Source organism: Lepidochelys kempii, chromosome 4, assembly GCF_965140265.1.
Source record: "Lepidochelys kempii isolate rLepKem1 chromosome 4, rLepKem1.hap2, whole genome shotgun sequence".
NCBI lineage: Eukaryota > Metazoa > Chordata > Testudines > Cheloniidae > Lepidochelys > Lepidochelys kempii.
In genome coordinates, this window is record NC_133259.1 from 40,432,256 (window position 1) to 40,457,259 (window position 25,004).

The 25,004-nt window shown below is 39.2% G+C and overlaps 3 protein-coding genes across 7 annotated transcripts in view; 2 read left to right on the forward strand and 1 right to left on the reverse strand.

Annotated features, from left to right (window-relative positions):
* FGF2 (fibroblast growth factor 2) overlaps positions 1-4,608 on the forward strand; it is a 62,475-nt gene extending 57,867 nt beyond the window's left edge. The window contains exon 3 of the mRNA XM_073341071.1: positions 1,361-4,608. Within this exon, the coding sequence (XP_073197172.1) occupies positions 1,361-1,546 (186 nt within the window). The 3' untranslated portion in view covers positions 1,547-4,608. The remainder of the gene's footprint in view (positions 1-1,360) is intronic.
* On the reverse strand, positions 1,931-20,705 carry NUDT6 (nudix hydrolase 6). 2 transcript variants are annotated; one of them, XM_073341070.1, is made up of 5 exons: positions 20,444-20,705; positions 17,846-18,049; positions 10,678-10,733; positions 7,164-7,218; positions 1,931-2,413 (listed from the first exon to the last, which is right to left on the reverse strand). In XM_073341070.1, exons 1-5 carry the CDS (start codon positions 20,682-20,684, stop codon positions 2,019-2,021), a joined length of 951 nt encoding a protein of 316 aa, XP_073197171.1. In that variant the 5' UTR covers positions 20,685-20,705; the 3' UTR covers positions 1,931-2,018. The 2 variants fall into 2 exon arrangements, with proteins under 2 accessions (XP_073197171.1, XP_073197169.1); XM_073341068.1 differs by lacking the exon at positions 17,846-18,049 and having other exon boundaries at positions 20,444-20,699.
* A 17-nt stretch (positions 20,706-20,722) lies between these two features.
* AFG2A (AFG2 AAA ATPase homolog A) overlaps positions 20,723-25,004 on the forward strand; it is a 312,752-nt gene continuing 308,470 nt past the window's right edge. For all 4 annotated transcript variants that reach the window (XR_012158550.1, XM_073341065.1, XM_073341067.1 and 1 more), the window contains exons 1-3: positions 20,723-20,940; positions 22,924-23,048; positions 23,708-23,865. Coding sequence is in view for 3 of the 4 variants with exons in the window: in XM_073341065.1 (XP_073197166.1) it covers positions 20,811-20,940; positions 22,924-23,048; positions 23,708-23,865 (413 nt within the window). In the remaining variant the exon portion in view is untranslated. The remainder of the gene's footprint in view (positions 20,941-22,923; positions 23,049-23,707; positions 23,866-25,004) is intronic.

Here is a 25,004-nt window from a genome sequence, read left to right on the forward strand (position 1 = left end):
ATCTGGCTGTCAGGAACAAATAAGGGAGTGGGGGGTGGCGTGTATTCAAGCTCATATGGCATGCTTATGATGCCACTGGACTTTAACAAGTTCCCAGTATTTCCTATAACTAATTTCTTTAGAATGAGGTAAAACTGCAGTAATTGGTTTGTGCTGAAGATATATGTGTATTTGGGAATTTCTGCTTCTGCATTAAAAACTGAAGTGTGTGTGTGTGTGAGAGAGAGAGAAAATCCTTCAGGACTTACTGTCAAGTAGGATTTAGCTTTAGATGAGGAAAATGTACTTTAAAGTTTCTCTCTACCTAGATGTTATCAGCTATTGAGGCTGATAATCAGTGTCATAATTGGGAAATATTAATTTCCTTTACAGATTTAGAGATTAACTGTAATTTCCTGGATTTTGAAATGCACATTGCAAAGCATATTGTGGAACATATCTGAAATGGAGTAAAATTTTAGTTAACATGAATGTTTTTCCTGGCTTAGGTTCCCCTGTAACAATGGATAGAATAAATATAATTTCCACATGGGATATGCTCGTTAGATTTATTTTTTTCTTCTTAAAGAAATCTCATTATTATCATCATCTTGGTAACAGAATAGGCTCACTACTATTATTTTTGTTACTGCACAATAGTAGTATAGGAATTGGCTTCAAGAAAATTAAAACAAACAGTTTGGTCCTAGGCTGGACTGCTAATAATCTATTTCTGACAAGTTGATAAAAAGATTTGGCAGGGGCAAATGACCCACTTCATACTTTTTCTCCTGTTATAACTAGGCAAGAGGGATAGCTGAATTGTCTGACTTGGAAATTAGGAGCTACCAACAATTACAGCAGACAGGATTCTTCATTCATTTTTGATAAATGGTGGAAAGGAACAAAGAAATATAGTATGAAGACTGATTACTCTGAGCTTTATCTAGCTCAATGGCTGCTACAAAATATCATGCAGTAGTTCACATAAAAGTATGTTTAATATGAATTCCTTGAAATCTGTTCTTCAGAAAAGAATATCTTCTGAAAATGTCCCTAATACTGTGATACAAATAACTTTAATCATCAAAAAGAAAAGGAGTACTTGTGGCACCTTAGAGACTAACAAACTTATTTGAGCATAAGCTTTCGTGAGCTACAGCATCCGATGAAGTGAGCTGTAGCTCACGAAAGCTTGTGCTCAAATTTTAGTCTCTAAGGTGCCACAAGTACTCCTGTTCTTTTTGCGGATACAGACTAATACGGCTGTTACTCTGAAATTTAATCATCAACTAACTCCTCTCATTAATAGGCATTGTATGTGATTTGTTATGCCAGAGGGGATGAACATGAATAACACTTTTTTTTCTTTCCCTTTCAGAAATGTGTAACCGAAGAATGTTTCTTTTTTGAGCGCTTGGAATCAAACAACTACAACACTTACCGGTCACGGAAATATTCTGATTGGTATGTGGCATTGAAAAGAACTGGACAGTACAAACTTGGACCAAAAACTGGACCAGGGCAGAAAGCTATCCTTTTTCTTCCAATGTCTGCCAAGAGCTGATTTCAGTGGTAGATTCTATAATCTATGCCACAACACACTAAAGTGGTAGTTTCCTCCACTCCTTTCAAAAGTAGTAGTGTGAGCAAATATTTGATAACTGCTTTTGCAGATGTCTGATTACCAAATACGTTTGTATAGTATAACCTTGATGTTACTGTATGTTTGGAAACAATTGTGCCAGTGTCCAGAGGAAAAAGCCCCAGGAAAATATATCGAAATTTCAGTATCAGTGCTTCATGTATTTTTCCTCGAGTTAGAGCTACTATATTAGCCTTACAGTGTAAAGGAAACTTAAGGATGTGCGCACATTTACAAGAATATTTACCTTTTACAAGAAATGATATATATCTTACTAGAAAATAAAAAATTCCAGCAAGAACAAAGTCCAGGAATATTTTTAATATGGTACAAGTAAGCCCACAATTTAAAACAATCAATTCTAAATTATTATTTGAATAAAATGTGAAGCTTATTACAATTCTGTCATGTTTTTAAAAGTATCTGGCAGCTCCCTGTGGTACAGCTTATAAAACAGGCCAGTGTAAACAGCTGGAAATTCTCTCATGGTTATATCAATCTTATCAAACCCTTCTCTGTATCCATAAAGTAGCAGTTTAGCTACACTGCTGGTGATGGGAGTAGTGTCTTTGGTCTTAGCAAGTTCCTCAAGATCCATCCATTCGCACCTCAAGCACTCCTGCTGGCAGAAGCTGATGTTGAATGAGGAAGGCTGCAGGCGACAGATGATATACATATCTGATATCCCAAAGGCTCCAGGGTGCCTATGTTGCTGCCTTACGCTTAAGAGGGACTTGAACTCTGACTTAATACCAGTCTCTTCAAAAACCTCTCGAACTGCTGTGTTTCCTAGATGGAGAGAAATATTCCTACAGTACATGTAAGAGGAGACTACATTTCAAGAACTGTTCACCGTGAAAGATTTCCAACTCATAAAGTATTGCTGATGGTAACACCTTTTTGAGACTGTAAAGGCTATAAACTCCAACACTACAGTAAGCTCAGTTTTTGGGCCTTTGAACAAAACTAATTGCAATGGACTTTTTTTTTTTTTGTGGATAACCTACAAAATGATGAATGTTCCTTAATATTGTACAAGTATGGTAGCTCTGAAACCGATGCACCAATGCAGTATACCCAGCTCTTATCTAAAAATATTTAAATATTTTCAGTTCTTTGATCCTAACTAATACATTTTTAGGTTTACTTTCAATGACTGATCTTCCTGTTGCAGCCAAGCACTTTCAACTATACCTGATTGTGGGAGCAAATCAATTAGTTCAGTGGCACAAGTACACAATTTATCTTACAGATGTAAAAGTGTGCAAACAAACTGGCCTACAGAATGAGGGAGGACCCTCACCCCTTTTACAAATTTATCCTTAGTTATATTATTTTGCCAATCTACCATGAAATCTATTGATGCATGGGGAATTCATATTGATAATTCCTATTAACTTTGCATATGTAAACCTTTTGTACACTGACCAAGAGGAGATAAAAACCTCTTACATTTCTCATTATAAAAATCAGTAGGAATGGAGGAAAAAAAATCCGTTAACTTGGGCCCTAGTCCAGGAATGTCCTTGAGCACAGGCATAGTGCCACTGAAAGTCAGTGGGACTACTTGTGCTTAAAGTTAGGCACATTTTTAAGAATCTTGCTGAGTCAGGGTCTAAAAACAGCTAATCGTTGGCAGGGTATAACTCATTCACTCTCAATGATTAGACCCAGTCCTTCCACTAACCAAAAGCTAGAGTTACCTCTGAACGGGAATCAAAGTCAAAGATCCCAGGAGGGCTCGAATAGCCTCATCTGCCAAAATTTAGCTGTTCCTAGGCCTTGCAAAACTCTACAAATCCACTTGGGTGGAGTATTTTTTGGATGGGTAAAGAGAATTATTAGATTATTTGTTTTTTATCCTCATGGCAAGGGAGGTGACTGTTTTGTCTGAGGTGTTAAATGCCCATGGCTATTTTGCAAGGCAACTTGCTGCAGTTAATTAGGAATTAGAATGATGGTTTATATTTAACAGAATTACATTCATTTTAACAAAAACCTTTTAGTGATTCTCCCTTGCCGCAAACCATCATCTTGAAAAGTCAGAAGTACAGAAGATGTAAATTTTGGATTTATTTTAAAACCACTGAAAATAATTTCAGGACATACAGTAGCAAACCATAAGCAAAATCTCTAACAGCCCTTCTTGCAGACAATAAACATTTATATAGTAATGGCCCTGATCCTGCAAACACTTCCATGTGTTTAAAGTTAAACACATTAGTAATGGCATTGCATTTAATGGGACTAGTTGCATGAGTAAAGCTTGACACATGAGCATGTGTTTGCAGGATTGGGGTGGGGGTGGGCATTACTATATAAATGTTTGTAGAGCATTTTATTACAATATTAACTACACAGCTACTCCGGGGGTTGTGGGGAGAGAGCTCTCTGACTCCATGTCTCTGACACAGTTGTAGAGATTACTGAGAGTATGAGCCATTACCACTCCTGGCTCCTCTGGGCTGGAATCACTGGAAGTCCTAATGGAAGGTTCATCCAGTCTTCCTTGGTTAGAAGAGATGTGGAAATGAAGCAAATTCCCTACAGTGTATTTGTGTAGTATTCTTTGGACTTAAAGTGGGAAAGGAATAAAAGGATAGAAATCAGGGATGCTGAGGGAGATCATGCTACGTAAGACACAATCATTAGACCAGGGATTTCAGTCTAGATTTGAGCTTTGCTTCAAGATAGTACCTTATTGTAGTTCCCTTATTTTTTAATATTTTAAAATATTATAATAAGTTAAAATAGAAGGAACATTTAGGGCTTGAGTTTAAAAAATCGGCGAGCCCCCAAATGTGTGCAATTTAGTGTTTAATTTGTTCACATAACTACCACAGCTGCTTGTGCAAACTGGTACATGTGAATAAACACTGATCTGCAAGCATGGTAACTGCACTCCTACATTTTTGAAAGGTAGGCCCTTAAATGTTTGAGACTTAATGTAAATGAAGGAAAAATAAAGTTCTGTTATTTCATGCTTCATTAATTTATATCTGTTAAAATATAGTAATGAAAATAACTGTTTGCTACATCACATCTTAAAGTTCCCCTCATACCACTATTAAAATATTAACACACATATATTTTTCCCAGTTTTTCTGATACCTATTTGCTGTCACCCCAGCAACATTTACAGCCTCTCCTATTTTTAGAAGGATGTGTCCCTAGCAGTCCTGTGTACAGCACTCGTACAGTGGAGCCATGCTCAATGCTGGCCATTCTTTGCCTATCAATAATGTAAAAGTTCCTCCAAAGTCCCCTTCTATCTTGGACCCTTCCCTTTCAATCCTTCTCTAACCAGACTCCCTTTTTGGTACAAAGTATACAGCATGTAGTCATGGAATTATGTACTCCTCTCCAAACAAATGTTTGACATGTAAGCTCATGTTTCATAAAACTATACAAGCAACATCAACTAAAGCTCAATTCTGTAACAAATATTTGAAGGAACAGCATTAGTACACATGAAATATGTTAAAACGGTACATGAAATTGCATATAATGACTGAAGGGCTAGATCCACAAAGAGGACTTAAGCATTGCAATGCTCAGTCTAACATTTAGGCACCTTGCCATCTAGTGGAAGCCACAGCCCAAGTCAGGCGTCCACTCTCCCTCTACAAGACCTGCGGAATGTTAAGCACCTAAGAATGAGACCCACAAAAGTTAGCAAGATGAGTAGGTAGCTGCCTAATGTAGCCAGTAGGAAATACCAAAGAAAAGGGTATAACCTATGTCAGTGGTGGGCAACCCGCGGGCTGCACGCAGCCTGTCAGGGTAATCCGCTGGCAGGCCTCTAGACAGTTTGTTTACATTTGCATGGCCGCCTGAAGCTCACCAGTGGCTGCAGTTCGCTGTTCCCAGCCAATGGGTGCTGCGGGAAGCGGCGTAGGCCACAGGGATGTGCTGGCCACTGCTTTCAGTGCAAATGTAAACAAACTGTCTGGTGGCCCACCAGTGGATTATCCCGATGGGCCGCGTGTGGTTGGCAGGTTGCCCACGCTAGCTTAAGTCCTGCCCCTTAAAGGGACCTAGGTGCCTGAGTCTGGGCCTGAGGGAGAGTCCTTCTCTGCTCTTGATTCACAGCTCTGAACCCTCTACTGGAGTTAAGGGCGTAAGTCCTTTGCAACAAAGCAACAACCACAATGAGGAGGAGAAAGATGGTGGTGTCACCTCCTCCATCCTGATAATCTCATGCAGCTGTATGTATGCTGAGTGGCAGAAATTTAGGTGCCGGGGGATTTTAGGTGCCTACAGGGTGTGACAGATGAGCAGGGATTTTAAGGATTTAAAATTTTGAGGTTGGGTGCCTAAAGTGGCAGGTAGGCATCTAAATCCCTTTTGTGGATCTAGACCAAAGTTGAGATGTATAGTGGGAAACTACTGTCCTGTCCATTATAATGATGATGTGTAGAGTTTGTGGCCTTGGACACTGAGGGGGAGAATACATTTGTGGCTAAGGCGTAGGAGTCAGCACATGTGGGTCCTGTTCCCAGTTCTCCCAGGCTGTTTCTATATTACTCCAGCAATGAAGTTAACCTCTTTTTGTCTGACCTTACTCATCAGTACTGTGCAGATGATACTCAAAAATCTGAAATAGTACTGAGGAAAAATGTATTAATGTAAGAGTGCAGAATGTAGTACTGCCCAGTGGAGGTAACTTTTGAACCCCAAACCTACATGCTGTCTCCTATATACAGAAAAACCTCCAGTCTATATTTTTTTAAAAACCTAACCTTTGCATAAACTTCTGTATTGTAAACTCATTGGTCCTGTAACCCTTTAACAGAACTTCAGCAGTACTGTAGGATTAACAACCATCTACATCACATTAGTTTAAGTGAAGTATTTCCTCAACTCAATGTCAGTTCACCTTTACTTTAAGAGTAATTATTACTATTTGTAATACAATAGTGCCTAGAGACTCCTGCTGAAAGCAGGGGCTCATTGTGCTAGTACTATGTACTTCATAGTAAGAGACAATTGCTGTCCCAAAGAGCTTGCAATGTAAACTTCCAAGATGGACAAAGTGTGGGAGAAGATATGTAGTTAGTCCCATGTTACAGATGGGAACAGTGTCAGGAATTTTTATTCAGAATATTGCTGAGTTTATCACCTGGTGCTTCAGGCTGTGCTTGAAGTATTTTAATTCATTTATTTCTATGCTATGTTCATCTTCCTTACACTTTTGGGTTCATATGACACAATGTCAAATAAGCCTACAAATCAAACACTGCACAAAGTGAAAATAAAGAAAAATGTGTTAAATGTAGGGCCTTTTCACCATGAACATGGTGAAGCATCAGGCATCCTCTGCTGAAGTGTCTGTTTTAGGATGCAGGATCATGTCACCCCACCTCTCAGACACCAATTTTAAACAGATATTGACCATCACAAGAGTAATCCTGCAAAACTACTTTGAGCTACATACCTCTGTATCAGCCAACTAACAGAGGGCACAACTCAGTGGACTTCAGTGGAGTTGTGACTGCATATGCTGCTGATGTATTTGAAACATTGTCCAGAGACTTACCAATGTCTTCACCTGGGTCTGACAGGCCTCCTGGAAATTTCCATGCATTTGTAGTCTATAATGGAGCAGAAATATTAGCAAGGTATACAATCTGTTTTGTTCTCCTAATACAAAAGGACAAAATGATTCCTCTAGAATTCCTAATCACCCTAATATGTACATGAACTTTTTAAAGGTGATAACATGTTACTTCTATAATTATCAGTTAAGATTTAAATAAACTTCTGTTTTTGCTAATGTGATCAGACAGCTACCTGTCTATATGAAATATTGGAAGAAAACATCTACTGATTGAAAATATAAACTGTCTAACAGTCATTAGACAAAGTTGCTGCTAGTTACTAGTTAAAAGTAGTTGGACATGAAAGAAGCTGCTATAGATATAGACTGTATAATCTTCTTTTTAATCACTAATGTATTCTACTTCAGTGTTTTTTTGGCTTTTTAAAAATAACTGTACATATTTAATCTTCAAATAGATATTATGATTGTAGTATTGTTCTATACTGCACTGGCTTTAAAGTGATTTAGTGTCTGTAATAACCATGTAGTGTAACTTTGTCATTTTGTTTTCATGGAGAAGAAAAATAAAATCAAGACCTTTTTGGTGTGTGACCTCTCTACAAACTCATTTATTGAAATTCAGCAGAATAAAGTTGAATAATTAGCAGCCTTGGCATTGTAACATTGTAAGAGCGGGTGAGTAGGGGGCATTTGCATGGATAGTGCCTGTGTTGTAGCTGTTCTGTAGCTTTTAGCCTTTCAATTAAGCACTTTCAATAAACATTCCCTCCCCCTAAGCACACTTCGAAGAAAATAAATACACCAGTGAAATGTTTGACAGGTATGCCAAAGGCTAGAGGAAAACTTTTTAAATGGAATATTTTTTTAGAAAAATACAGCTTATTTGTATATTCTGTAATACTATTCCCTATCCCATTTTTTGTTTGTTTGGGGGGCTTTTGCCTTAAAATAACAACTTCATCTTTTTCTTAAAAAAATCTGTCACTTAAGGCTCGTCTACATGGGGGAGTTATTCTGAAAGAGGTGTCCCTGACTAACTCCCTGGGCAGATCCTCTTGTATTCAGGAATAAGAGTGCCTTGTTCTTGTTTAGCTTAACCTGCCTAGGATGTCCAATAAGCTAATTTGGAATAAAACAATCTTATTCCTGAATAGAAGTGTGCCCGCACATCTATTCCTCTTTAAATTCATATCCTAATTTCATCCAAATTCATTTCTTAGACAAACCCTTGGGTCCAAATCCTGCAAAAATTTATGCACATGCATAATTTTACTCAGTAGTAGTTTCACTTTAGTTCATGGGACTACTGCTATCAGTAAAACTATGACTAATGTAAAAACTAAATTACTAATAAGTAATATGCTCAATTCTACTCTATCAGGACTGTAACTTGGAACTTTCTGATGCCTGAGAGGATTCTCGTTTAAGATGGGCAAAATAAGCATCTATGCCAGATGAACCTATAGGAAACACAATTGTGTTATGCAAATATCTTTCTTAAAAATTAACAAAAGAATGTTCCCCTCCCCCTTCTCTGAAAGTGACAAAAGTGGTCTCTAAACAGAATGATTTTCAAACATTTCCATGAAATGTTGGCAGATATTTATATTTGTGTTCTTTTTAAGCAGTGCAGAGATAAACATATGCTCTAGATGAAAAACAGGAGCTCTATGAAAAAAGTCTGTGCCTTTTTTTTTTCTTTTAAAGCAGAAACTGTGTGCATCCTTTTTTAATGGCTTCTCTCACTGGATGTCAAAACAGCCTCTCTCTTGCCTCAGCAACCCTGGCAAGCTGTACCTGCCATAGGATAGTTCTTGCTTCCTTGAGGCAGCAGTGACAGAGTTGTAACTAGCATGCAACTACTGAAGACCACTTTTGTGTGTGTTCTCTAACTTATTTTTTCTTTATCGCTGGCTTACTCACTACATCTGTCTACTAGCTAGGAAGGCAGGCAGCTTCCTATGAGGCAGGAGTATTATTTTAGGGGCAGCTGCTGCTAGATGTGAACTTGTCTATATTGGCACAGTGCTGGCACAATCCACTAAGTTGGATGCAACCCTCTCAACAGTTTGATTAAAATGGCTTCTGCCAAACAAATTATTGCTTTAAAGTAAGTGTATAAAGGGGCTTTACAATATATGTTGGACATGAAACTATACTGGGGTAATTAGAGTATTTAATGACAAAATAATTCTTTAAAAATGTAGTTAATGTCAATTTGGTCACTTTTAGTGGTAATCGGGATGTTAAAGAATGGGAATGTAACAAACAAGGTTATTAACATCAAACTGAGTGTTATGTTTAAAGTAGCAAATATCCAAATGTTTGATTTGTTTTGAGTGTCCTGAACAATAACTATCTAAGCAATATTTTCTAGTTCTCCTTTCCCATGTCTTATTTCAGATTGAGTCCAGGTGTATTTCTCTAAAAGGCAGCATTCTCCATGTTTGTTTTTAAACATAAATACAATCGGTAACACGCACATATATGTATGTATATATGTTCAGTTGTAAGGGTTATGACAAAACAGATGTTAATAGGCAGGATTTCAAACTTATGTCTAAAATTTCCGCTGTACCTCACAGGACTCTGCTACCCCCCCCCCCCCCCGGTCACTTGAAACCCACCTCCATTTAACAAGAGATGAAATAAAAAGAGCACAATTCTATTCAGGTTTAGAGTAAGGCAGGTTAACCTTATCAGCCAAGGGAATTTCCTTGCTTTAGTTTGTGTCACCACTTTAATGTTTCAGCATAGTTTTCTCCTCTCTGAAATTTCATGTTTTAATAAAGAAGGAATTCTGCTCTGTTGCGCAAATCTGTAGTTGGCTGATCATTAACCTCCTAGACAGGCTGTTGTGTCCATTTGGCTGTCATGCAGTCTGTGCTAAAATTCTTAATGAAATTTTATTTGAAAAAGTCACTGAAGATGCCCAGTAGACGTATTTATAAATGTCAATCTAGACTGCTTCCCCCCCACCCACCAAGAACGATCAGGTCATACTACAACAAGCAGTTTGCCACATATATGCATAGAACAAGCTGATAGTCTATAGTGCAGCCCTTTATATATTCATTCTTCAAGTAGTCGTCAAGTAGTATAATATTCAGTTAAGCACATTACTAGTTCATTCAATTTTTATCCATTTAAAATGAACAAAACTGAGAACTGACTGCAGTACAGCAGCCTTCAAAGTTTACAATTTTTTACTCCTTTTTAAATACACAGAGTAATCTATAAAAAGAAAAGGAGTACTTGTGGCACCTTACAGACTAACAAATTTATTAGAGCATAAGCTTTCATGAGCTACAGCTAACACGGCTGCTACTCTGAGAGTAGTTTATAGTTAAGCATTCAAAAATACCAGTGGAGAAAAGTAAACTTCACTGTTCTAACTTATCAGAAATGAAAGCTAAAAAAATCTTTGTTTTATACAATATTCAAAGCCCATTTAGGATTAATTGGTATTTTAGAATAATAACAAACTTACTTTATTTTTGTCTTGTACAACCAATACTTTTCCAGTGTCTACATCCAATGCAGCACCTGTTGGAGACAGAATATTTTCTGATAACTTTAGAAAGATAGGTTTCAGAGTAGCAGCCGTGTTAGTCTGTATTCGCAAAAAGAAAAGGAGTACTTGTGGCACCTTAGAGACTAACCAATTTATTAGAGCATAAGCTTTCGTGAGCTACAGCTCACTTCCGGGAAGTGAGCTGTAGCTCACGAAAGCTTATGCTCTAATAAATTGGTTAGTCTCTAAGGTGTCACAAGTACTCCTTTTTTAGAAAGATAGTATCCAAAACTATTTTCTAAAATTTTAGAATTCAGAATTTTACACAACCTAAACAGAAAGCATGATAAACCTTTTGAGGGACTCATCAGTGCTCAGTGCAAGTTTAGTCTACGTGATTTATCAGAAAATTGGATTGTGCTAAATGAAAAAAGTACATCAAATTACAGGTATAAAAGTTAAAACAGTGGTTCTCAAACTTTTGTACTGGTGACCCCTTTCACACAGCAAACCTCTGAGTGCGAACCCCCTAATAAATATATAAAAAAAAGTGTTTTTAATTTAACACCATTATATATGCTGGAGGCAAAGTGGGGTTTGGAGTGGAGGCTGACAGCTTGTGATCCCCCCAGGTAATAACCTCGTGACCCCCTGAGGGGTCCTGACCCCCAGTTTGAGAACCCCGGGGTTAAAACATCTCAACATGAGGGAATGTGCTTTCCAAAATTAAGATGTAGATATCCTATGTAAAAGAAAAAAGAATCTTAAGTTTTATGTAAAATGACTGCTAGTAAGGTTTTAAGGCCAAGAAAACTATTCCAAATAATCTAGCAAACTAGATTGGAAGTCAATTCCTTTCTTCAAGAGAGGTCTCATTTAAGTCCATGAGAATCTTTCCATTGACTTCAGTATGCCTTGGATCAGGCCCCAGCTGAAAACCATCCTGGGTGAAATCCTGACCCTATTTAATCAAATGACGAAGCTCTTCCTAATTTCAGTGAGGCCAGCAGGGTGGATAAAAATCAACCAGATTTTTTGGATAAAATACTTTTTGAGGAAAAAGCCTATCTAAAGATAGTTTTAATTAAGATACATTATAGCTCAAAGATATCTAATCATGGAATATGGATTACAAATTCTAATTCTATAATATGAGACAATCACGTAATGTTTAAGAAAAGATTTGTAAATGAGTTCCAATAGTTCATGGATTAGGGACCCAACCTTATGGGGTTCCAGGGGCTTCTGTATAGATTATTTAAATTAATCTTTCTATCTACCCAATGGGACTCAGTGCTCAGTCTAGAAGATCCCAACAGAGATGCTTAGTTTTGCAGTTCTCAAACTGGATTTGTGTTTCCAGAGATAACATGCTTGTTAACAACAAAAATGTTTTTACATACTATATAGAGGTGAGAAATAACAGACCTCAACCCTACTGTCCCTCTGCAAATTTGTGTACACAGAGTCAATCCCTTACCTCTCTCTAAAAGTACAAAGTTTCAAAAAGTTCAATTAATAGATGATTGTGGGGGATCTGGACAAGGAGAAGAAGTCTGGAGATAAATATGAGAAGGGAAGGACAGGCGGTAGAGACAAAAGTGAAACTGTTTGAACAGCATATTCCAGAGGTCTTGAGGTCTTTCTGAGTGCAGCCTTCATTGATTTGAGATCTACCATACCATTCTCTCACTAGAAGGGAAAACCTATAATAGCAGCGGGCCATAAAAGAGACCCAGTTTGGGAATAAGAACCATTCAAAAAATATGTTTGCTGATGATGTTTTGAAGAGAGTCACACCAGTTCACTTAAGCACTTGGATTCAGAGACTGTTGAAGTGATGATCTCACTTTTAACAGCAGTAGCGGCTTCTGCCAGTGTAGGAAGAGTATTTTCTTCCTTTGGACTAATTCATTCCAAATTGAGAAATTGTTTGGGACCTAAAAAAGCAGGAAAGCTTGTTTTTCTTTTCCAGATTATGAACAAACAGGAAAATGAAGGTGAAGATGACTGAGTTAGTTGTAGAAGCCAATATTTTAAGTTTCTCATGTTGACCTTGCTGACACAGGAGTTCCGTCAGTAGATATGGGTACTTTCAGACTAAAACAGGCAGAAAATGACATCAGCTTATCACTAACACATTTTGAATTCAGCAGGTTGGTTTTATGGATGATGAAATTATTCTATCAATTTGCTTATATATCATTTATATTCTCTCTAGATAATCTGAATTCTTTCTAAAACAGCAAGCCATAAAGGAGTCAACCGGTTTATCAAATAGCACTGCTCCCCAAATGGTACAGAACCACCTTTACTTTGGTGGAAAAAAATACAGGTTGAAGGGTCTGACTGAATAATTAAGCCTTGCAGTGTACTCTGGTGCTTGCAGTTAGCCTGTTAACTTTCTTCCACGGAAAACAAGTTTCCTTATTTTTCTTAAAACTCCGTCTGTTTTCAGGTCTAGTCATCCTATCACACCTAGTAATCGTTCTTGAAAGGATTCCACTTTAAAAACAGCTGTCCCTTTTAAAACAGACATTTTACTACCCCAGACTCCTTTTTGACAGATGTTAGATTTGTGCTCTGGTAAGCACAGTGAGTACAACTTACAGTGCCCTTTTCCACATCAATTGTGCACTGATTTAAAATTAGTAGATAATTACAGGAAGAACTGTTCCTATCAATTTTGAGCAGATGGAAGCCTATGTGGTTAGTACTCTGATGATGCATACATCTAGAATATTATGGAAAATATTTTAACATAAGGAATGAATTTTTAGATTGAAAACATCCTTTCCTGCATAATACTGAAATGGGAGTTTTCTGTTTAGGAGCAAGAAATAGCAACCCTGAAGTCAAGCTCTGTGAAAGGAGATACTTTAGGGAATTAGTCGTGTATCTGTTTCCTTCACCCTCCCTGTAGATCAGTAGTTCTCAAACTTTTGTACTGGTGACCTCTTTCACATAGCAAGCCTCTGAGTGCGACCTCCCCCCCACTTATAAATTGAAAACACTTTTTTTATATATATATATAACACCATTATACATTCTGGATGCAAAGTGGGGTTTAGGGTGGAGGCTGACAGCTCGTGACGCCCCATGTAATAACCTCAAAACCCCCGAGGCGTCCCGACACCCAGTTTGAGAACTCCTGCTGTAGATAGATAGCTGTATATTGGTTAGTGTGGAATCCTGTGCAGGGAGGAGGGGAGAGAAGGGGGGATGCCGGGATCAACTTTTATGCACGCTGGGGGTGTAGTGGTTATTTTCTAGAAAAGCTGCTCCTCAGACATATGGCTTTCTGAGACCAAGAATGGCCACTGGAAATGGCACAGCGGTCTGGCTTAACTAGAAAGAAGGGTCAACTGCTTCTCTCCTCTGCTCCCAACAAACGGATACCTGTCAATGTAACTTTGAGCACTGTGAGGTGCCTAGAACCAGTCATAAGTAATGATTTAAATCAAAAAGAAGATAGACCACCACTAGCATTTTTTCCTGCTTCTGGTCTCCTTTATCAGAGATCAGTAGCAGGCTCTGGAATTTGGACCTGTGACTTTAGAGAGTATTTCAAACCTGATGCTTTGAACCACAGTGACTCTCTGGAAAGGTTTCAACCTGTCCTCTCTCAAGGCAATAGTTATTAGAATGCTATTTTGTTCAATCACTAGTGTCTTGTCTCCTTTTGGAACAAGATGATAGAATTAAAAAAACCTCTGCAGTATTAGAGAACAAAAAGCAGATATCTAAACCACTTATGAATAAAATTATAAAACAGTTTTAACTTTGTGTCAGCAACAGATGTTCAGAGTCCAGGTTCATCTGTGGCTCACTTAATGGCTATAAACACTGAATGCATGTGCTATAAACATTAACTGACAAATATGAATTATTTTGAAATATGGAAAACTGTTTTTAAAAATCCCAAAACTGCTTCGGAAAGTCCATAACCTATTTAACGTTATCATTTCCTGCAATTTCACACGGTCATTTGTAGCAGCATACAACTGTGGCCCATGTGACATCCTGAGGGCCATACAGGTAGTGTGTGTGTGTATACCCACATAACACACACAGAACTGCAGATGAGCCCACAATGGCCAACAACCTGAGAACCATTGCTCAATGGCCAAGATTATGGCTGCTGTTTTGTGTAGGAGGGGGTAGTCAATAGTACCTACCTGACAATATGAACGGACCCTGAAAATCTTTTTATTTACTTATTATTGTTGAGTTTTTAAATTATTTTCTCTGGAGTCTGAACCTTGATCAAAAGCAATTAACTACCTTGAGTGTAGGAGGACCCTCCTCCTACTCCAACTTGAAGTACTTTCTTTCTTCCAATAACCATTTCAAAATTTGAAACAATGAAAAAGAATATTCATATTGTCAGGTAGATACCAAACTAGGGGTGGAGGAAGAAAGGAAAGATTAGATTCGGTTTCAGGGTATTGATCATGTACAGGTATACATATCCTTAACTCCTAACCTTCTCGGGTCTCATTACATAATATTGCCTTGTGAACAGAGAATATCTAATTTAAAATATTTGCATGCTCTTGGGCTTGCAACATGATTTTCTGTCCTTAAATACTGGATGACACATGAAAGTATATGGATATTTGAGAATGAATCTGTCCCTCCCACCTATTCATGGGAGTTAAGCATCACTTTCTATAAATATCTGGAGATATCTGCAACATTTTGGCATTTCAAGAATACCTTAAACGTCACTTTTATATATATGGGAAATGACTGAAAGAACCCCATTTTGTTGAAAAGTAGTTGCATGTCTAAAAATCCCTTTGCTGCAAATTGATGCAATAAATTCATAATCCATACATAGGGGGAAACACCACAGATTAAACAATAGTAGATAGCACCTGTGAGTAATACTTTCTACCATCTCTAGCTGGCTAAGCAACTCTATGCTATGCTGGTGAACAGTGACCTGGCCTCATTTATTCACACCTTTGTCATCTCTTGGCTAGTCTACACAACAATACAATATAGCTGGGCATGAACACTTCAGGCACCTGAGAAACTCCGACTGGTACAGAATGCTGCAGCATGTCACCTCAGCAACAGTGGCTACCACAACCACATCAGACCTATTCTCTGCTCTCTATACTGGCTTCCCATAGGATATGGAATCAAGTGGAAGGTCTCAGTTCTTATCTTCAGTGTGCTCCATGGCCAGGGCCCAAGGTATCTAAAAGACTGCCTAAAGCTCCAGCATGAACACTGTGGTCAACAACTTTGTTTTTCTGGAACAACGGAACTTTCTACAATGGGGTGAGCTCATCTGTGAAGGAGACAGCTTTCTCAGGAGCCAATCTGGCACTGTGGAATGAACTCCCACAGGAGCTGAGGATCACCAAAAATCTCACCACCTTCCACCCCCCGTGCACTTCTTTTGCCTTGCCTTCTGTACATGAACATATAGGAATGTGTGTGTAAAATATATATAATCCAAAAGAAAACTCTCCACTGCACCTATATAGAAGAACTTGTATAGAATAGAATAGCACTGCTACTACTTTACTTAAATAAATCAGCTGATTTACACTATCATGTCTTCCTGATCTTTTCCTTCAACCAAAAGCTCCTAATGAAACCTGCTGGATTCAAAAGCAATAGCAGAAAATAAATATATAAATAGTCTTAAGGTTAATTTTTTAAAAAATTATTATTATGCAGCAGTGCTTGATATCAATATGCCACAATTTCTGGAACTATTTAATTGCTTCTGCCCTTGAAGTTAGTTCTTATTTGTATAAAACAAAGCCAAAATGTTCACCCCACAATAAGAGACAACCAGATGCTAGTATTTCAAAGATAGTCTCCACATATATTATTTTGGTTTTGTAGTATATAAAACAGGGTGGGTTTTTTTTTTAAAGTTATGACTTTATAAAATTACATTTTGAGTTATGTAAATCCTACTTCAGGAAAATCCCTTTTCAGTTACTTCTATTTTCTCAAATATGTAAATTGTAACCATAAGGAGTAATACTGTACTTTTGCAAAGGGAACACATTGTCTGACCTTAGTTTAATGCCACATATTTTAATGATGAGGTTTTCATACCTCTGGAAAACATGTTCAAACATGTCCATTGAAAAAAAAACCCCCTCGGCTTGTCTTAAGCATTTTCAGCTGTGCTGCCCTCTGCTGATTTGCACTGCAAAATGTGTGACCGGCAACTCAATTTGCAAAGCTGTGTTACAATGCAAATCAGAACAAAAAAGTTTCTTTATAGTTAGATTTTTTTTTACAATATAATGAAACTTACCTGTATAATCTTCCATCTCACATGAGTATCTCTTCACTAGAACTTGCATATGACTGTTTACAGGCTCTCAAAAATCATGTGGTGGTCAGCTAATCTGTACACCAGTGTCTAAAACTGAAGATTTTTGCCCCTCCCCATTCCCTCAAATTGGTGGTGTGACAGAATTGGAGCTGCTCTGGAGTAAGCACATTTGAGCCATTGGGTGCTATAGCCCAGGACCTAGACTAAGAATGGGAGAATTGTGTGTGATTCAACCCCTGGGAAAGTAAAGGCAGGAGGTGTGAGACCAAGGGGGTGCCCCCAAGATCAGAGATTCAGCTAGTCCTATAACCATGACAGGTATTTTAGCATGCATGGGTGCCCCCAAGAACAGGGTCCACGTTTACAGTACATACTATACTTTAAAAAGACCCTTGTATATCTTCTAATTTTTGTAAAAAGATACTTATTAGTTCTAATTTTTTTATTATAGTTCTGGAGCCTTAACATTCCATCTCTCCTGGAGGACATTTCTCTCTCTGCAGGGTGAATGCCATGGAATTCCTGGTTTGATTTAGTTTTTTTAAATAGAGTCCAATAGGACAGGTGAAATTTTAAAGCTTCAGGACCATATCCCCTTCCACGTTTAAAAAAGTTTTTGATCCTGAAAACTGAGACATTAGCTTACCAGTTTGGTTTTATTCCAACATAGCACAATATATTTGTTCTACAGGGACACTCATGACTGACAGACTGCACTTCACAAAGTTGTCCTACAAGTTTGTGTAGTGTGGAAGCCTGGCTGACTTATTGCTGAATCAGGTCCTAAACCATCAACTGTTTTTCTTAAATAGAATTGTCTTTAGAACTAACCTGCCACTCCTAACTGATGCGTGGCGTACCCTGGTAACCTGCTGTGCCCTTCTCCTAGCCACAGTGTCAGCGTGGATGAGTCTGATTCTGCATGGTGGAAAGTAAAACCCTGCAAAGCAGCAGTGGCTATAAATTTGCTTTGGAGGATAGGAATGTGCAGCCAGACTGCTATTCTGCCTTCTGCTCTCCATTGCTTGATAGACTCTGGGGAAGGAAAAAAAAAACAAAAACAAAAAAACCAAAAACATAAAACTCATTGTATACTTTCAAATCGTGAAAATAAAAGCTGTTGTCTTCTGATGGCCACTGCAGCCCCCCTCCCCTTCACTTTATACTAATTCTTTAGTTCTGATGAACATAACAGCAGAGCTTAATGTGGAGTAACAGTAGTCGTCAGAAAAGCGATTGTGAAATAATATTGTCATATTCCATATTCATTCTCTTTTAGGGCCTGATTTTTAAAGGTTTTCAAGCTGGCCTCATTTATTGTAGGAGCAAATAGGTGAAAAAATGTAGGTGAAATCTGACTGCAAAAAGGGGGTATGGCACTGCAAATCTAACTCAATTTCTATTCCTACAATTTACCCTGTTTACAAACCAAAAACTTTGCTTTCAAGTGTCAGTCATGAAAATTGCATCTGGGATCTAAAAATTCATGTGTCCTTTTTGCTTCTTACATGATCAGTAGTAAACAAGATTTTCCAGTCAGGATTTATGTGATTATTTTGTTGAGTAAGAATGATAAAGAGTAGAATCTAGTTCACTTTTCTATAGCTGCATTAACTTTGCAGAGATAACAGTAGTAACTTATTTTTGTCAGAGAACACAGGCCCCAATCTTGCAAGCACTTAGGCATGTGCTTAACTTTCCATCATACTTACATGGCCCTCAGTTCTGTAACATCTGAACACCTCACAATCCCCAATGTCGTTATCCTCACAGCACCCCTGAGAAGCAGAGTAGTAGTATTATCCCCATTTTATAGATGGGGAACTGAGGTAAAGAGAGGCTAACCGATTTTGCCCACAGAGGCACACAACGTCTGTGGCAGAGCACAGACTTGAATTCAGGTCTTGCAAGTCCTAGGAAGAAGCCCTAACCAGTTATCCATCCTTCTCCATTGGGACTACTCCCCATAGTAAAGTTAATTCTATGCCTGTTTGCTGGCTCAAGATTTTGATGGATCAGACTCATATATATTCAGAAGAAACTACTAAGTAGAAGAATAAATTACCTTATTTGCAGTTACTTCTTTGACTATAGGTACAATCCAACTTTTAATTCAAATAACTGTCTTCTCATAATAATTTTGGGTAACATAGTGAAAAAACTTTACTTAGTTAAGAATAACAATGAAAACACATCTCCAAAGAAGACAGCAACTGGCAGTAAGGACACTCATTTTGAAAATTCAAATAATTGAACAGTCTCTTGATCAGTCAAGTTATTTGCTACTATCACTGGAAATTGAAGTACAAGAGATTTTTATCATTGTTTAAACAGTGGATCTCCTGTAGTGTGGTTTACAATATTATGTTGTTTGTAGGTTTTCGGTGGAACTCTATATACGTTTTGCTTACAGCTTTACACACAGGATAATGCAGATTCTGCACTTTGCATGTATTCACTTTTTTCCCTTCAGAAGTAATAGAAGTTAAAAGTTGAATTCTGTGTTGTGCAATTGTAAACCCAAGGTTACACAATTATTCCATCCTGAGGAAAGAATTAGATTTGAGGCTAGTAGGCCAGCTAGGTAAGTATCCTTTCTCTTCAGAGTAAACAATGACAGGTAGATGTATACAAGGAGGAATGAAAAGGACATTTCAAGGGATTACAAAATGGCCTTTAGGAAAAAAAACCATTATGACTTAAATTTTATCCAATTTTGCTTGTCAATGTACCGTTAACAATTTAGAATAATTAAAACTTTTTAAAAACACAACATACTTGTAATCATTAATATCTACTCCCTGCCTTTTACATTGCATTTATATTGGACAATAAAAACAGATTCCTCAGTTACTCTTTCAAATTGATATCTGATTGCATAAGGCTGCTACTGTTGGGTTGAAGATCCCAAAGCGCAATGTTTAAATCTAATTTTTTAAAAAAAGATAGTTTCAAACTGAAATAAAGGAAGCCATTCAAAATACATTCTGCTGGGTGCTTTATAAAATCTCAGTTGGGGGCATTCAATATACCAAATTTTAACTGCACAATGAATAAATTACTTTATTTGGGGCTGGTGCCGCCAAGGGGGTTCCCAGTGAAGGTAAAGGGAGGTTTGTGTGAGGATAAGATTCCTGGCAGTGTGTGTTGTTATTGTGTGGGTTATGTATGTTGATACCCTGCTTCCTACTGGACAGAGTAGAGAGCCCTGGCTGGGGGAAATCCTGAGCCCAGTTTAGTCAGTGGGAGTTTTGCTACTGGTCCCAATGAGACCGGGATTTCAGCACCCTGGGTGAGGAGATCACTTCTTTATACAAGGCCTGATCTTCTCTAGCTGCTGCCCTCCAGCGCAGTCCCCTTGGGCCCACAGGGGCAGCGGGTGGCCCTGCAGGCTGCTGCGCGGGCCCCGTAGCCCTGAAATGCACTTGCCCTGTAGCCATCTCTGGAAGGTGACTTGGTCCAGGCTGTCTGGAGCGTGAAGCTGAGCCAGGTGCACGGTTACCGCGCCAAACTTATCCAGCTGCGGTTGGAGCCCGGCTGCCGCCAGGCTGCGACCGGCTGAGCTCCCCAGGCGGCGGCCGCCCGGAGGGACTCGGGCCGGCTGGGGCCTTGCCCAGTTCAGGGCGCGCCGTGCAGGGAGAGCCCAGCGCGGCGCCCGGGCCCCCAGCATGGCTCTGCGCCGGCGGGCGGGCGGGGCGGGGCGGGGCCTGGGGGGCGGCGCCGGCCTTTGCACTCTGGTTAGGAAGCACTTCCAGGGGCGGTGCACGTGTTCGCTGCCCAGCCGGCTCCTCCTGCCATGTCGGCCTCCAAAAGAAAGAGCAGGGGACGGCTGCCCCCCGAGAGCGGCTCCCCCGGCGTCACCCTGGGGCCGCCGGAGCGGCCCCCCGCTCTGCTGACGCTGGCGGCTGCAGACTTCTTGGAAAAAGGTACGGTGCGAGCGGCAGGCGCCGGGGGGGCGTCTCTCCAGCCAGGCGGCTGCTGCTCCCTCGCTGTGCCGGGGGCTGGAGGGGAAAGTTTGCTTGAAACACCTGCCCCCTGCAAAACCCTCCTCCCTCTGTGCCTGTGGGAAGAGACTTTAAACCCTGTAGAGACGAACAAATGTATTTGAGCATAAGCTTTCGTGAGCCGACGCAGTGAGCTGTAGCTCGCGAAAGCTTGTGCTCAAGTACATGTTGTTAGTCTCCAAGGTGCCACAAGTCCTCCTGTTCTTTAAACCCTGTAGAACAGTCATGGGGAAAACAGGTTTTGCAACAGTCCAGTTTGCTTCCCCCCTTTCAACTGTTTGACTTTTTTGTGACTTTCCTGGACCAGTCGATGTTCATGTTGGATTGTAAGACATCAGCACAACTTTGGGGTTGTAGCATTTTAAACGTGCTTAAATTCAAGTAAAGTTCTCTGTGTGTGTATGGGGCGGGGGAGGGGAAATATGCAAATTCAAAAATTCGGTTTTTAAAGCCCGCATTTTGGTGTTACTCTGCGTGACCCCACAGTGTCCTCTTCAAAAAACAAACCCACAAACAAACAAAAATGTTATGTGCCATCTGAGATGCAAAGTTGCATACAAACATTTAGTGTGTGTTTGTATTTATAGATCGTTTAATCAGCATACATAGTGCTGCATATCTGGTGAATTATTCAACAAAAATAAGACTGTAATTGTTATAATGTAAAGCTGCAACTTTGCTATTGGTGCCCTACAGGCCTGTGTTTTGATCATATACTCGTGCAAAGGCACGCTGGTATAGATCTGATAGGATTGGAACCAAAAAGCACATCTGCTACAATGCAGCACAGTGTATATAGTATGGAATAAATGTAGGCCCTAATCTTGCAGATACTCTCTCATGTGAGTATTCCCATTGATTTTAATGGGACTTCTTATGTGTAAGTATTTGCAGGATTGGAACCATATAACTGTTCTTCAGTGTAAAAACAGATGTTAAAAGGCTTGTGCAAGAGCAGGCTACCACCCACTGAGGCTGGCTATCATTAAATGGAGCTTTTGGATTTTTAAAAAATTGTGTCTTTTCTGTATGCAACCCTATTTATCCAAACATAAATAACTCCACAGTAACTACGAAGTAAAGTTAAAAACAAAGTAAGAAAGCAGTAATGTTAAATGATTTAAAAAAAAAGACATGATCATTGCGCCTTTAAGAATGAAAGTATACTGTTCTCTGTTTTGGTTTCTATCTTCATGCTGCAGCAGCTCCCAATTAAACTGAACAATTCATTAGTAGACTCTAGTACTTAAAAAAAAAAAAAAATCGCTCCTGTTGCAGAAATATTTTCATAGAGACATGGCTCCTGTGTTGTGCTGTTCTGTTCATTGCCATCTGCCCACCACATTAGGTATTGAAAAGATCTGGACTTGGTAAGGGACATGCAGACCTTCTCCTCTGTATCACTGGTTCAAATCATGAGCAAGGTGATACAGACCAAAAGTTATGATCAGATAACTGTTAAGAAACCTAGCTGTATAGGACAGAACTGCCCCCCCCCCCCCCCAAAAATAAAAATAGAGACTGAATGGCTGAAGAAACTGGTTTTCAAGGAAGATGAAGAGGAGTTGTAACCTCTTCCATCTGAGTGGTAGTCAAAAGGTAGCACATGTATCAAGCTGCCTTGAAATTAATTGTGGCTATCTGTCCAATTCCTCATGTGCTAAAGCCACAAACCCCACCATCATGATTCGTTCTCTAGCGTTAGAACTGAATAGGCATAGATACTGAACAGGCATGCTTGTTTTTCTGGTGTAGTGAATCTTACAGCAGGGGTAATGACAATACAACCGTTTCATGTTGGAACAGAGTTTTATTTGCAGTCTTGTCCCTCTGAGTTGGCACATGTTATAAGCACTAAGTTCACTTACTGTACAAAAGAATGACATGTTTTCTCTAATATTTTAGCAGATGACAGAGTTCCTACAATGTACAGAAGAGTTCTTGTGCAACTAGGACTCAACAGTATGAAGTCAGCAAATATATGCATAGGTCGACCAGTCTTGCTTTCCAGTGCAGATGGAAAACAAGAGGTGAGATTTCTTTTCCTGTCTGTTAAGCTAATTTTGTGCTTGGCTAAGTGGTGGATTGGAGTTCGGTCACAAGTGGGAGATGAGTTTTGAGATTTCAGAATTCCAGTTTTGAATTCTAGTTCTCCACACAATTTAGTGCAGTTATGTGTTATACCTCAGGATTGGAAAAACAGATGAATTGTGTATCAGGCTATTTTTGCAGCTTGGTGTTGAGACTTGTGCGCAGCTTCTGATTGCTCTATGCCTGGATTTAGCTAGCGCCATTAATTGTTTTCAAGAATAATAAGTCACTCCATTTTATTTCTTATTTTTAAATGGTGAAGGGGAGTGAACCCCAGACAACTGACTATGTTCTTTCATTATCTACAGAAAAACTCTGCCCTTAGTTATGTATTCTCTCTCATTCACAAAATTTAAGCCGTATATTTTTAGAAAGCATTTTAGTTCAGCCCTTAAGGAGTCCAGTGCTAATTGCCTTGCATTTTAAGTGTTTGTGGAATATTTCATTTTAACCCAATCCTTAATCCCTTGTGGAGTTTGATTTAAAAGGCATGAAGGTTTTTTCACCTTTTACTAGGGAATGACAACTGAAAAAAAGCTCTTAATCACCAAGTGGTTTTTTGTTTTGTTTGTTTTTTTAAATTTGAAACTCTATGTAGGTTTGTACAGCTTGGCCAATTGCAGGCTTCCCAGGAGGGAAAGTTGGCCTAAGTGGAATCACTCAGAAGAATCTGCGAGTGAAACCTGGTGAGGCAGTCACTGTCCAGCCTGTGGTCGGTGCAGTGGTGCAGGCAGAAGAACTAGATGTGAAGCTGAGGTTTGGAATTTTTCTGTGAACATTACTTCCCATGTTCTGGAATCTGTGTTATAGATCAAGTTCAGGCTTGTTGTAGGTAGATGCAGGTCCGCTTTGCTTTTTAATGAGACTTAAAATATTGACAGGATTGGGGCCTAATTTTGTTTTGGGAAGTAGCATAATACTGCCTCCTGTAACCCTTCCTGGGCTGGAGCCCTGTGTGAGTTCTGCACTCAGAAGATTTGATGAGTTGGGCTTTAGCTAAACTGACTGAAAGATTTAATGTAGCCTGTATCCATTTATAAATTGCATATTTGTGTCTCAGTTCTCAGGTAACTGATAAGCACTTCCTGGTGTCCGGGTGCTGCAAAACTGCATTAAGAGGCATCTTGGTGCTACTAAACTGAGAGGAATAGTCTGACTAGGTTTGAAGGGGCTTTTGTTCCCCAAGTCCTTTTAGTATAGTCTCAGATTCCCTAACGCCAGGAGGGATTGAGGATAGCAGCAATGACCACTGGTTGCTTTGGAGCTTTCCAAACCCATCCTGCCCGGCTGGTATATCGTGGTGTGCTGTCTTCTTGTAGGATCAGCGTATGTCCTTGAGGGCAATTTCTCTGAAGCTTTCCAGGAGTCCCTCTTGGGAACCGTAGAGCTGCTGTCTCCCAGCAACAGTCTGGAACCTCCTGCTTTAAAACCCTTTTGCCACCCTTGGCTAGAGGGGCAGGATTAGCTCAGATTAGCTCTTCCACCCCTGTGTCACTGGTGTGGGGTTTGTACACCCCATCACAATTTGTTATTGATAATTGAAAAGGAAAAATGAAATCATGAAGGGAAGCATGTCAGGATAATAGGAAATAGGAGCTAGCAGGTGTTTTATATATTTATTAGTTTCTTGACCTAATATCTCCTGTAGAAACAGAAGTTGTGCTAAGTTGGTTCTAGCAATTCTTTGTGACCATAAAACAAAAAAAAAATGTGTTTAATTTGGTTTCGGGTTATTTAAAGGATGAGCATGGTCTCTGCTTAAAAGAGATCCTGTCAGGTTAAAAGAAATATTAGAAAAACTCATTACTTGTGTGTTGTGAATATTGTAATTAAGAGGCTGATCATAGAATCAAAGAATATCAGGGTTGGAAGGGACCTCAGGAGGTCATCCAGTC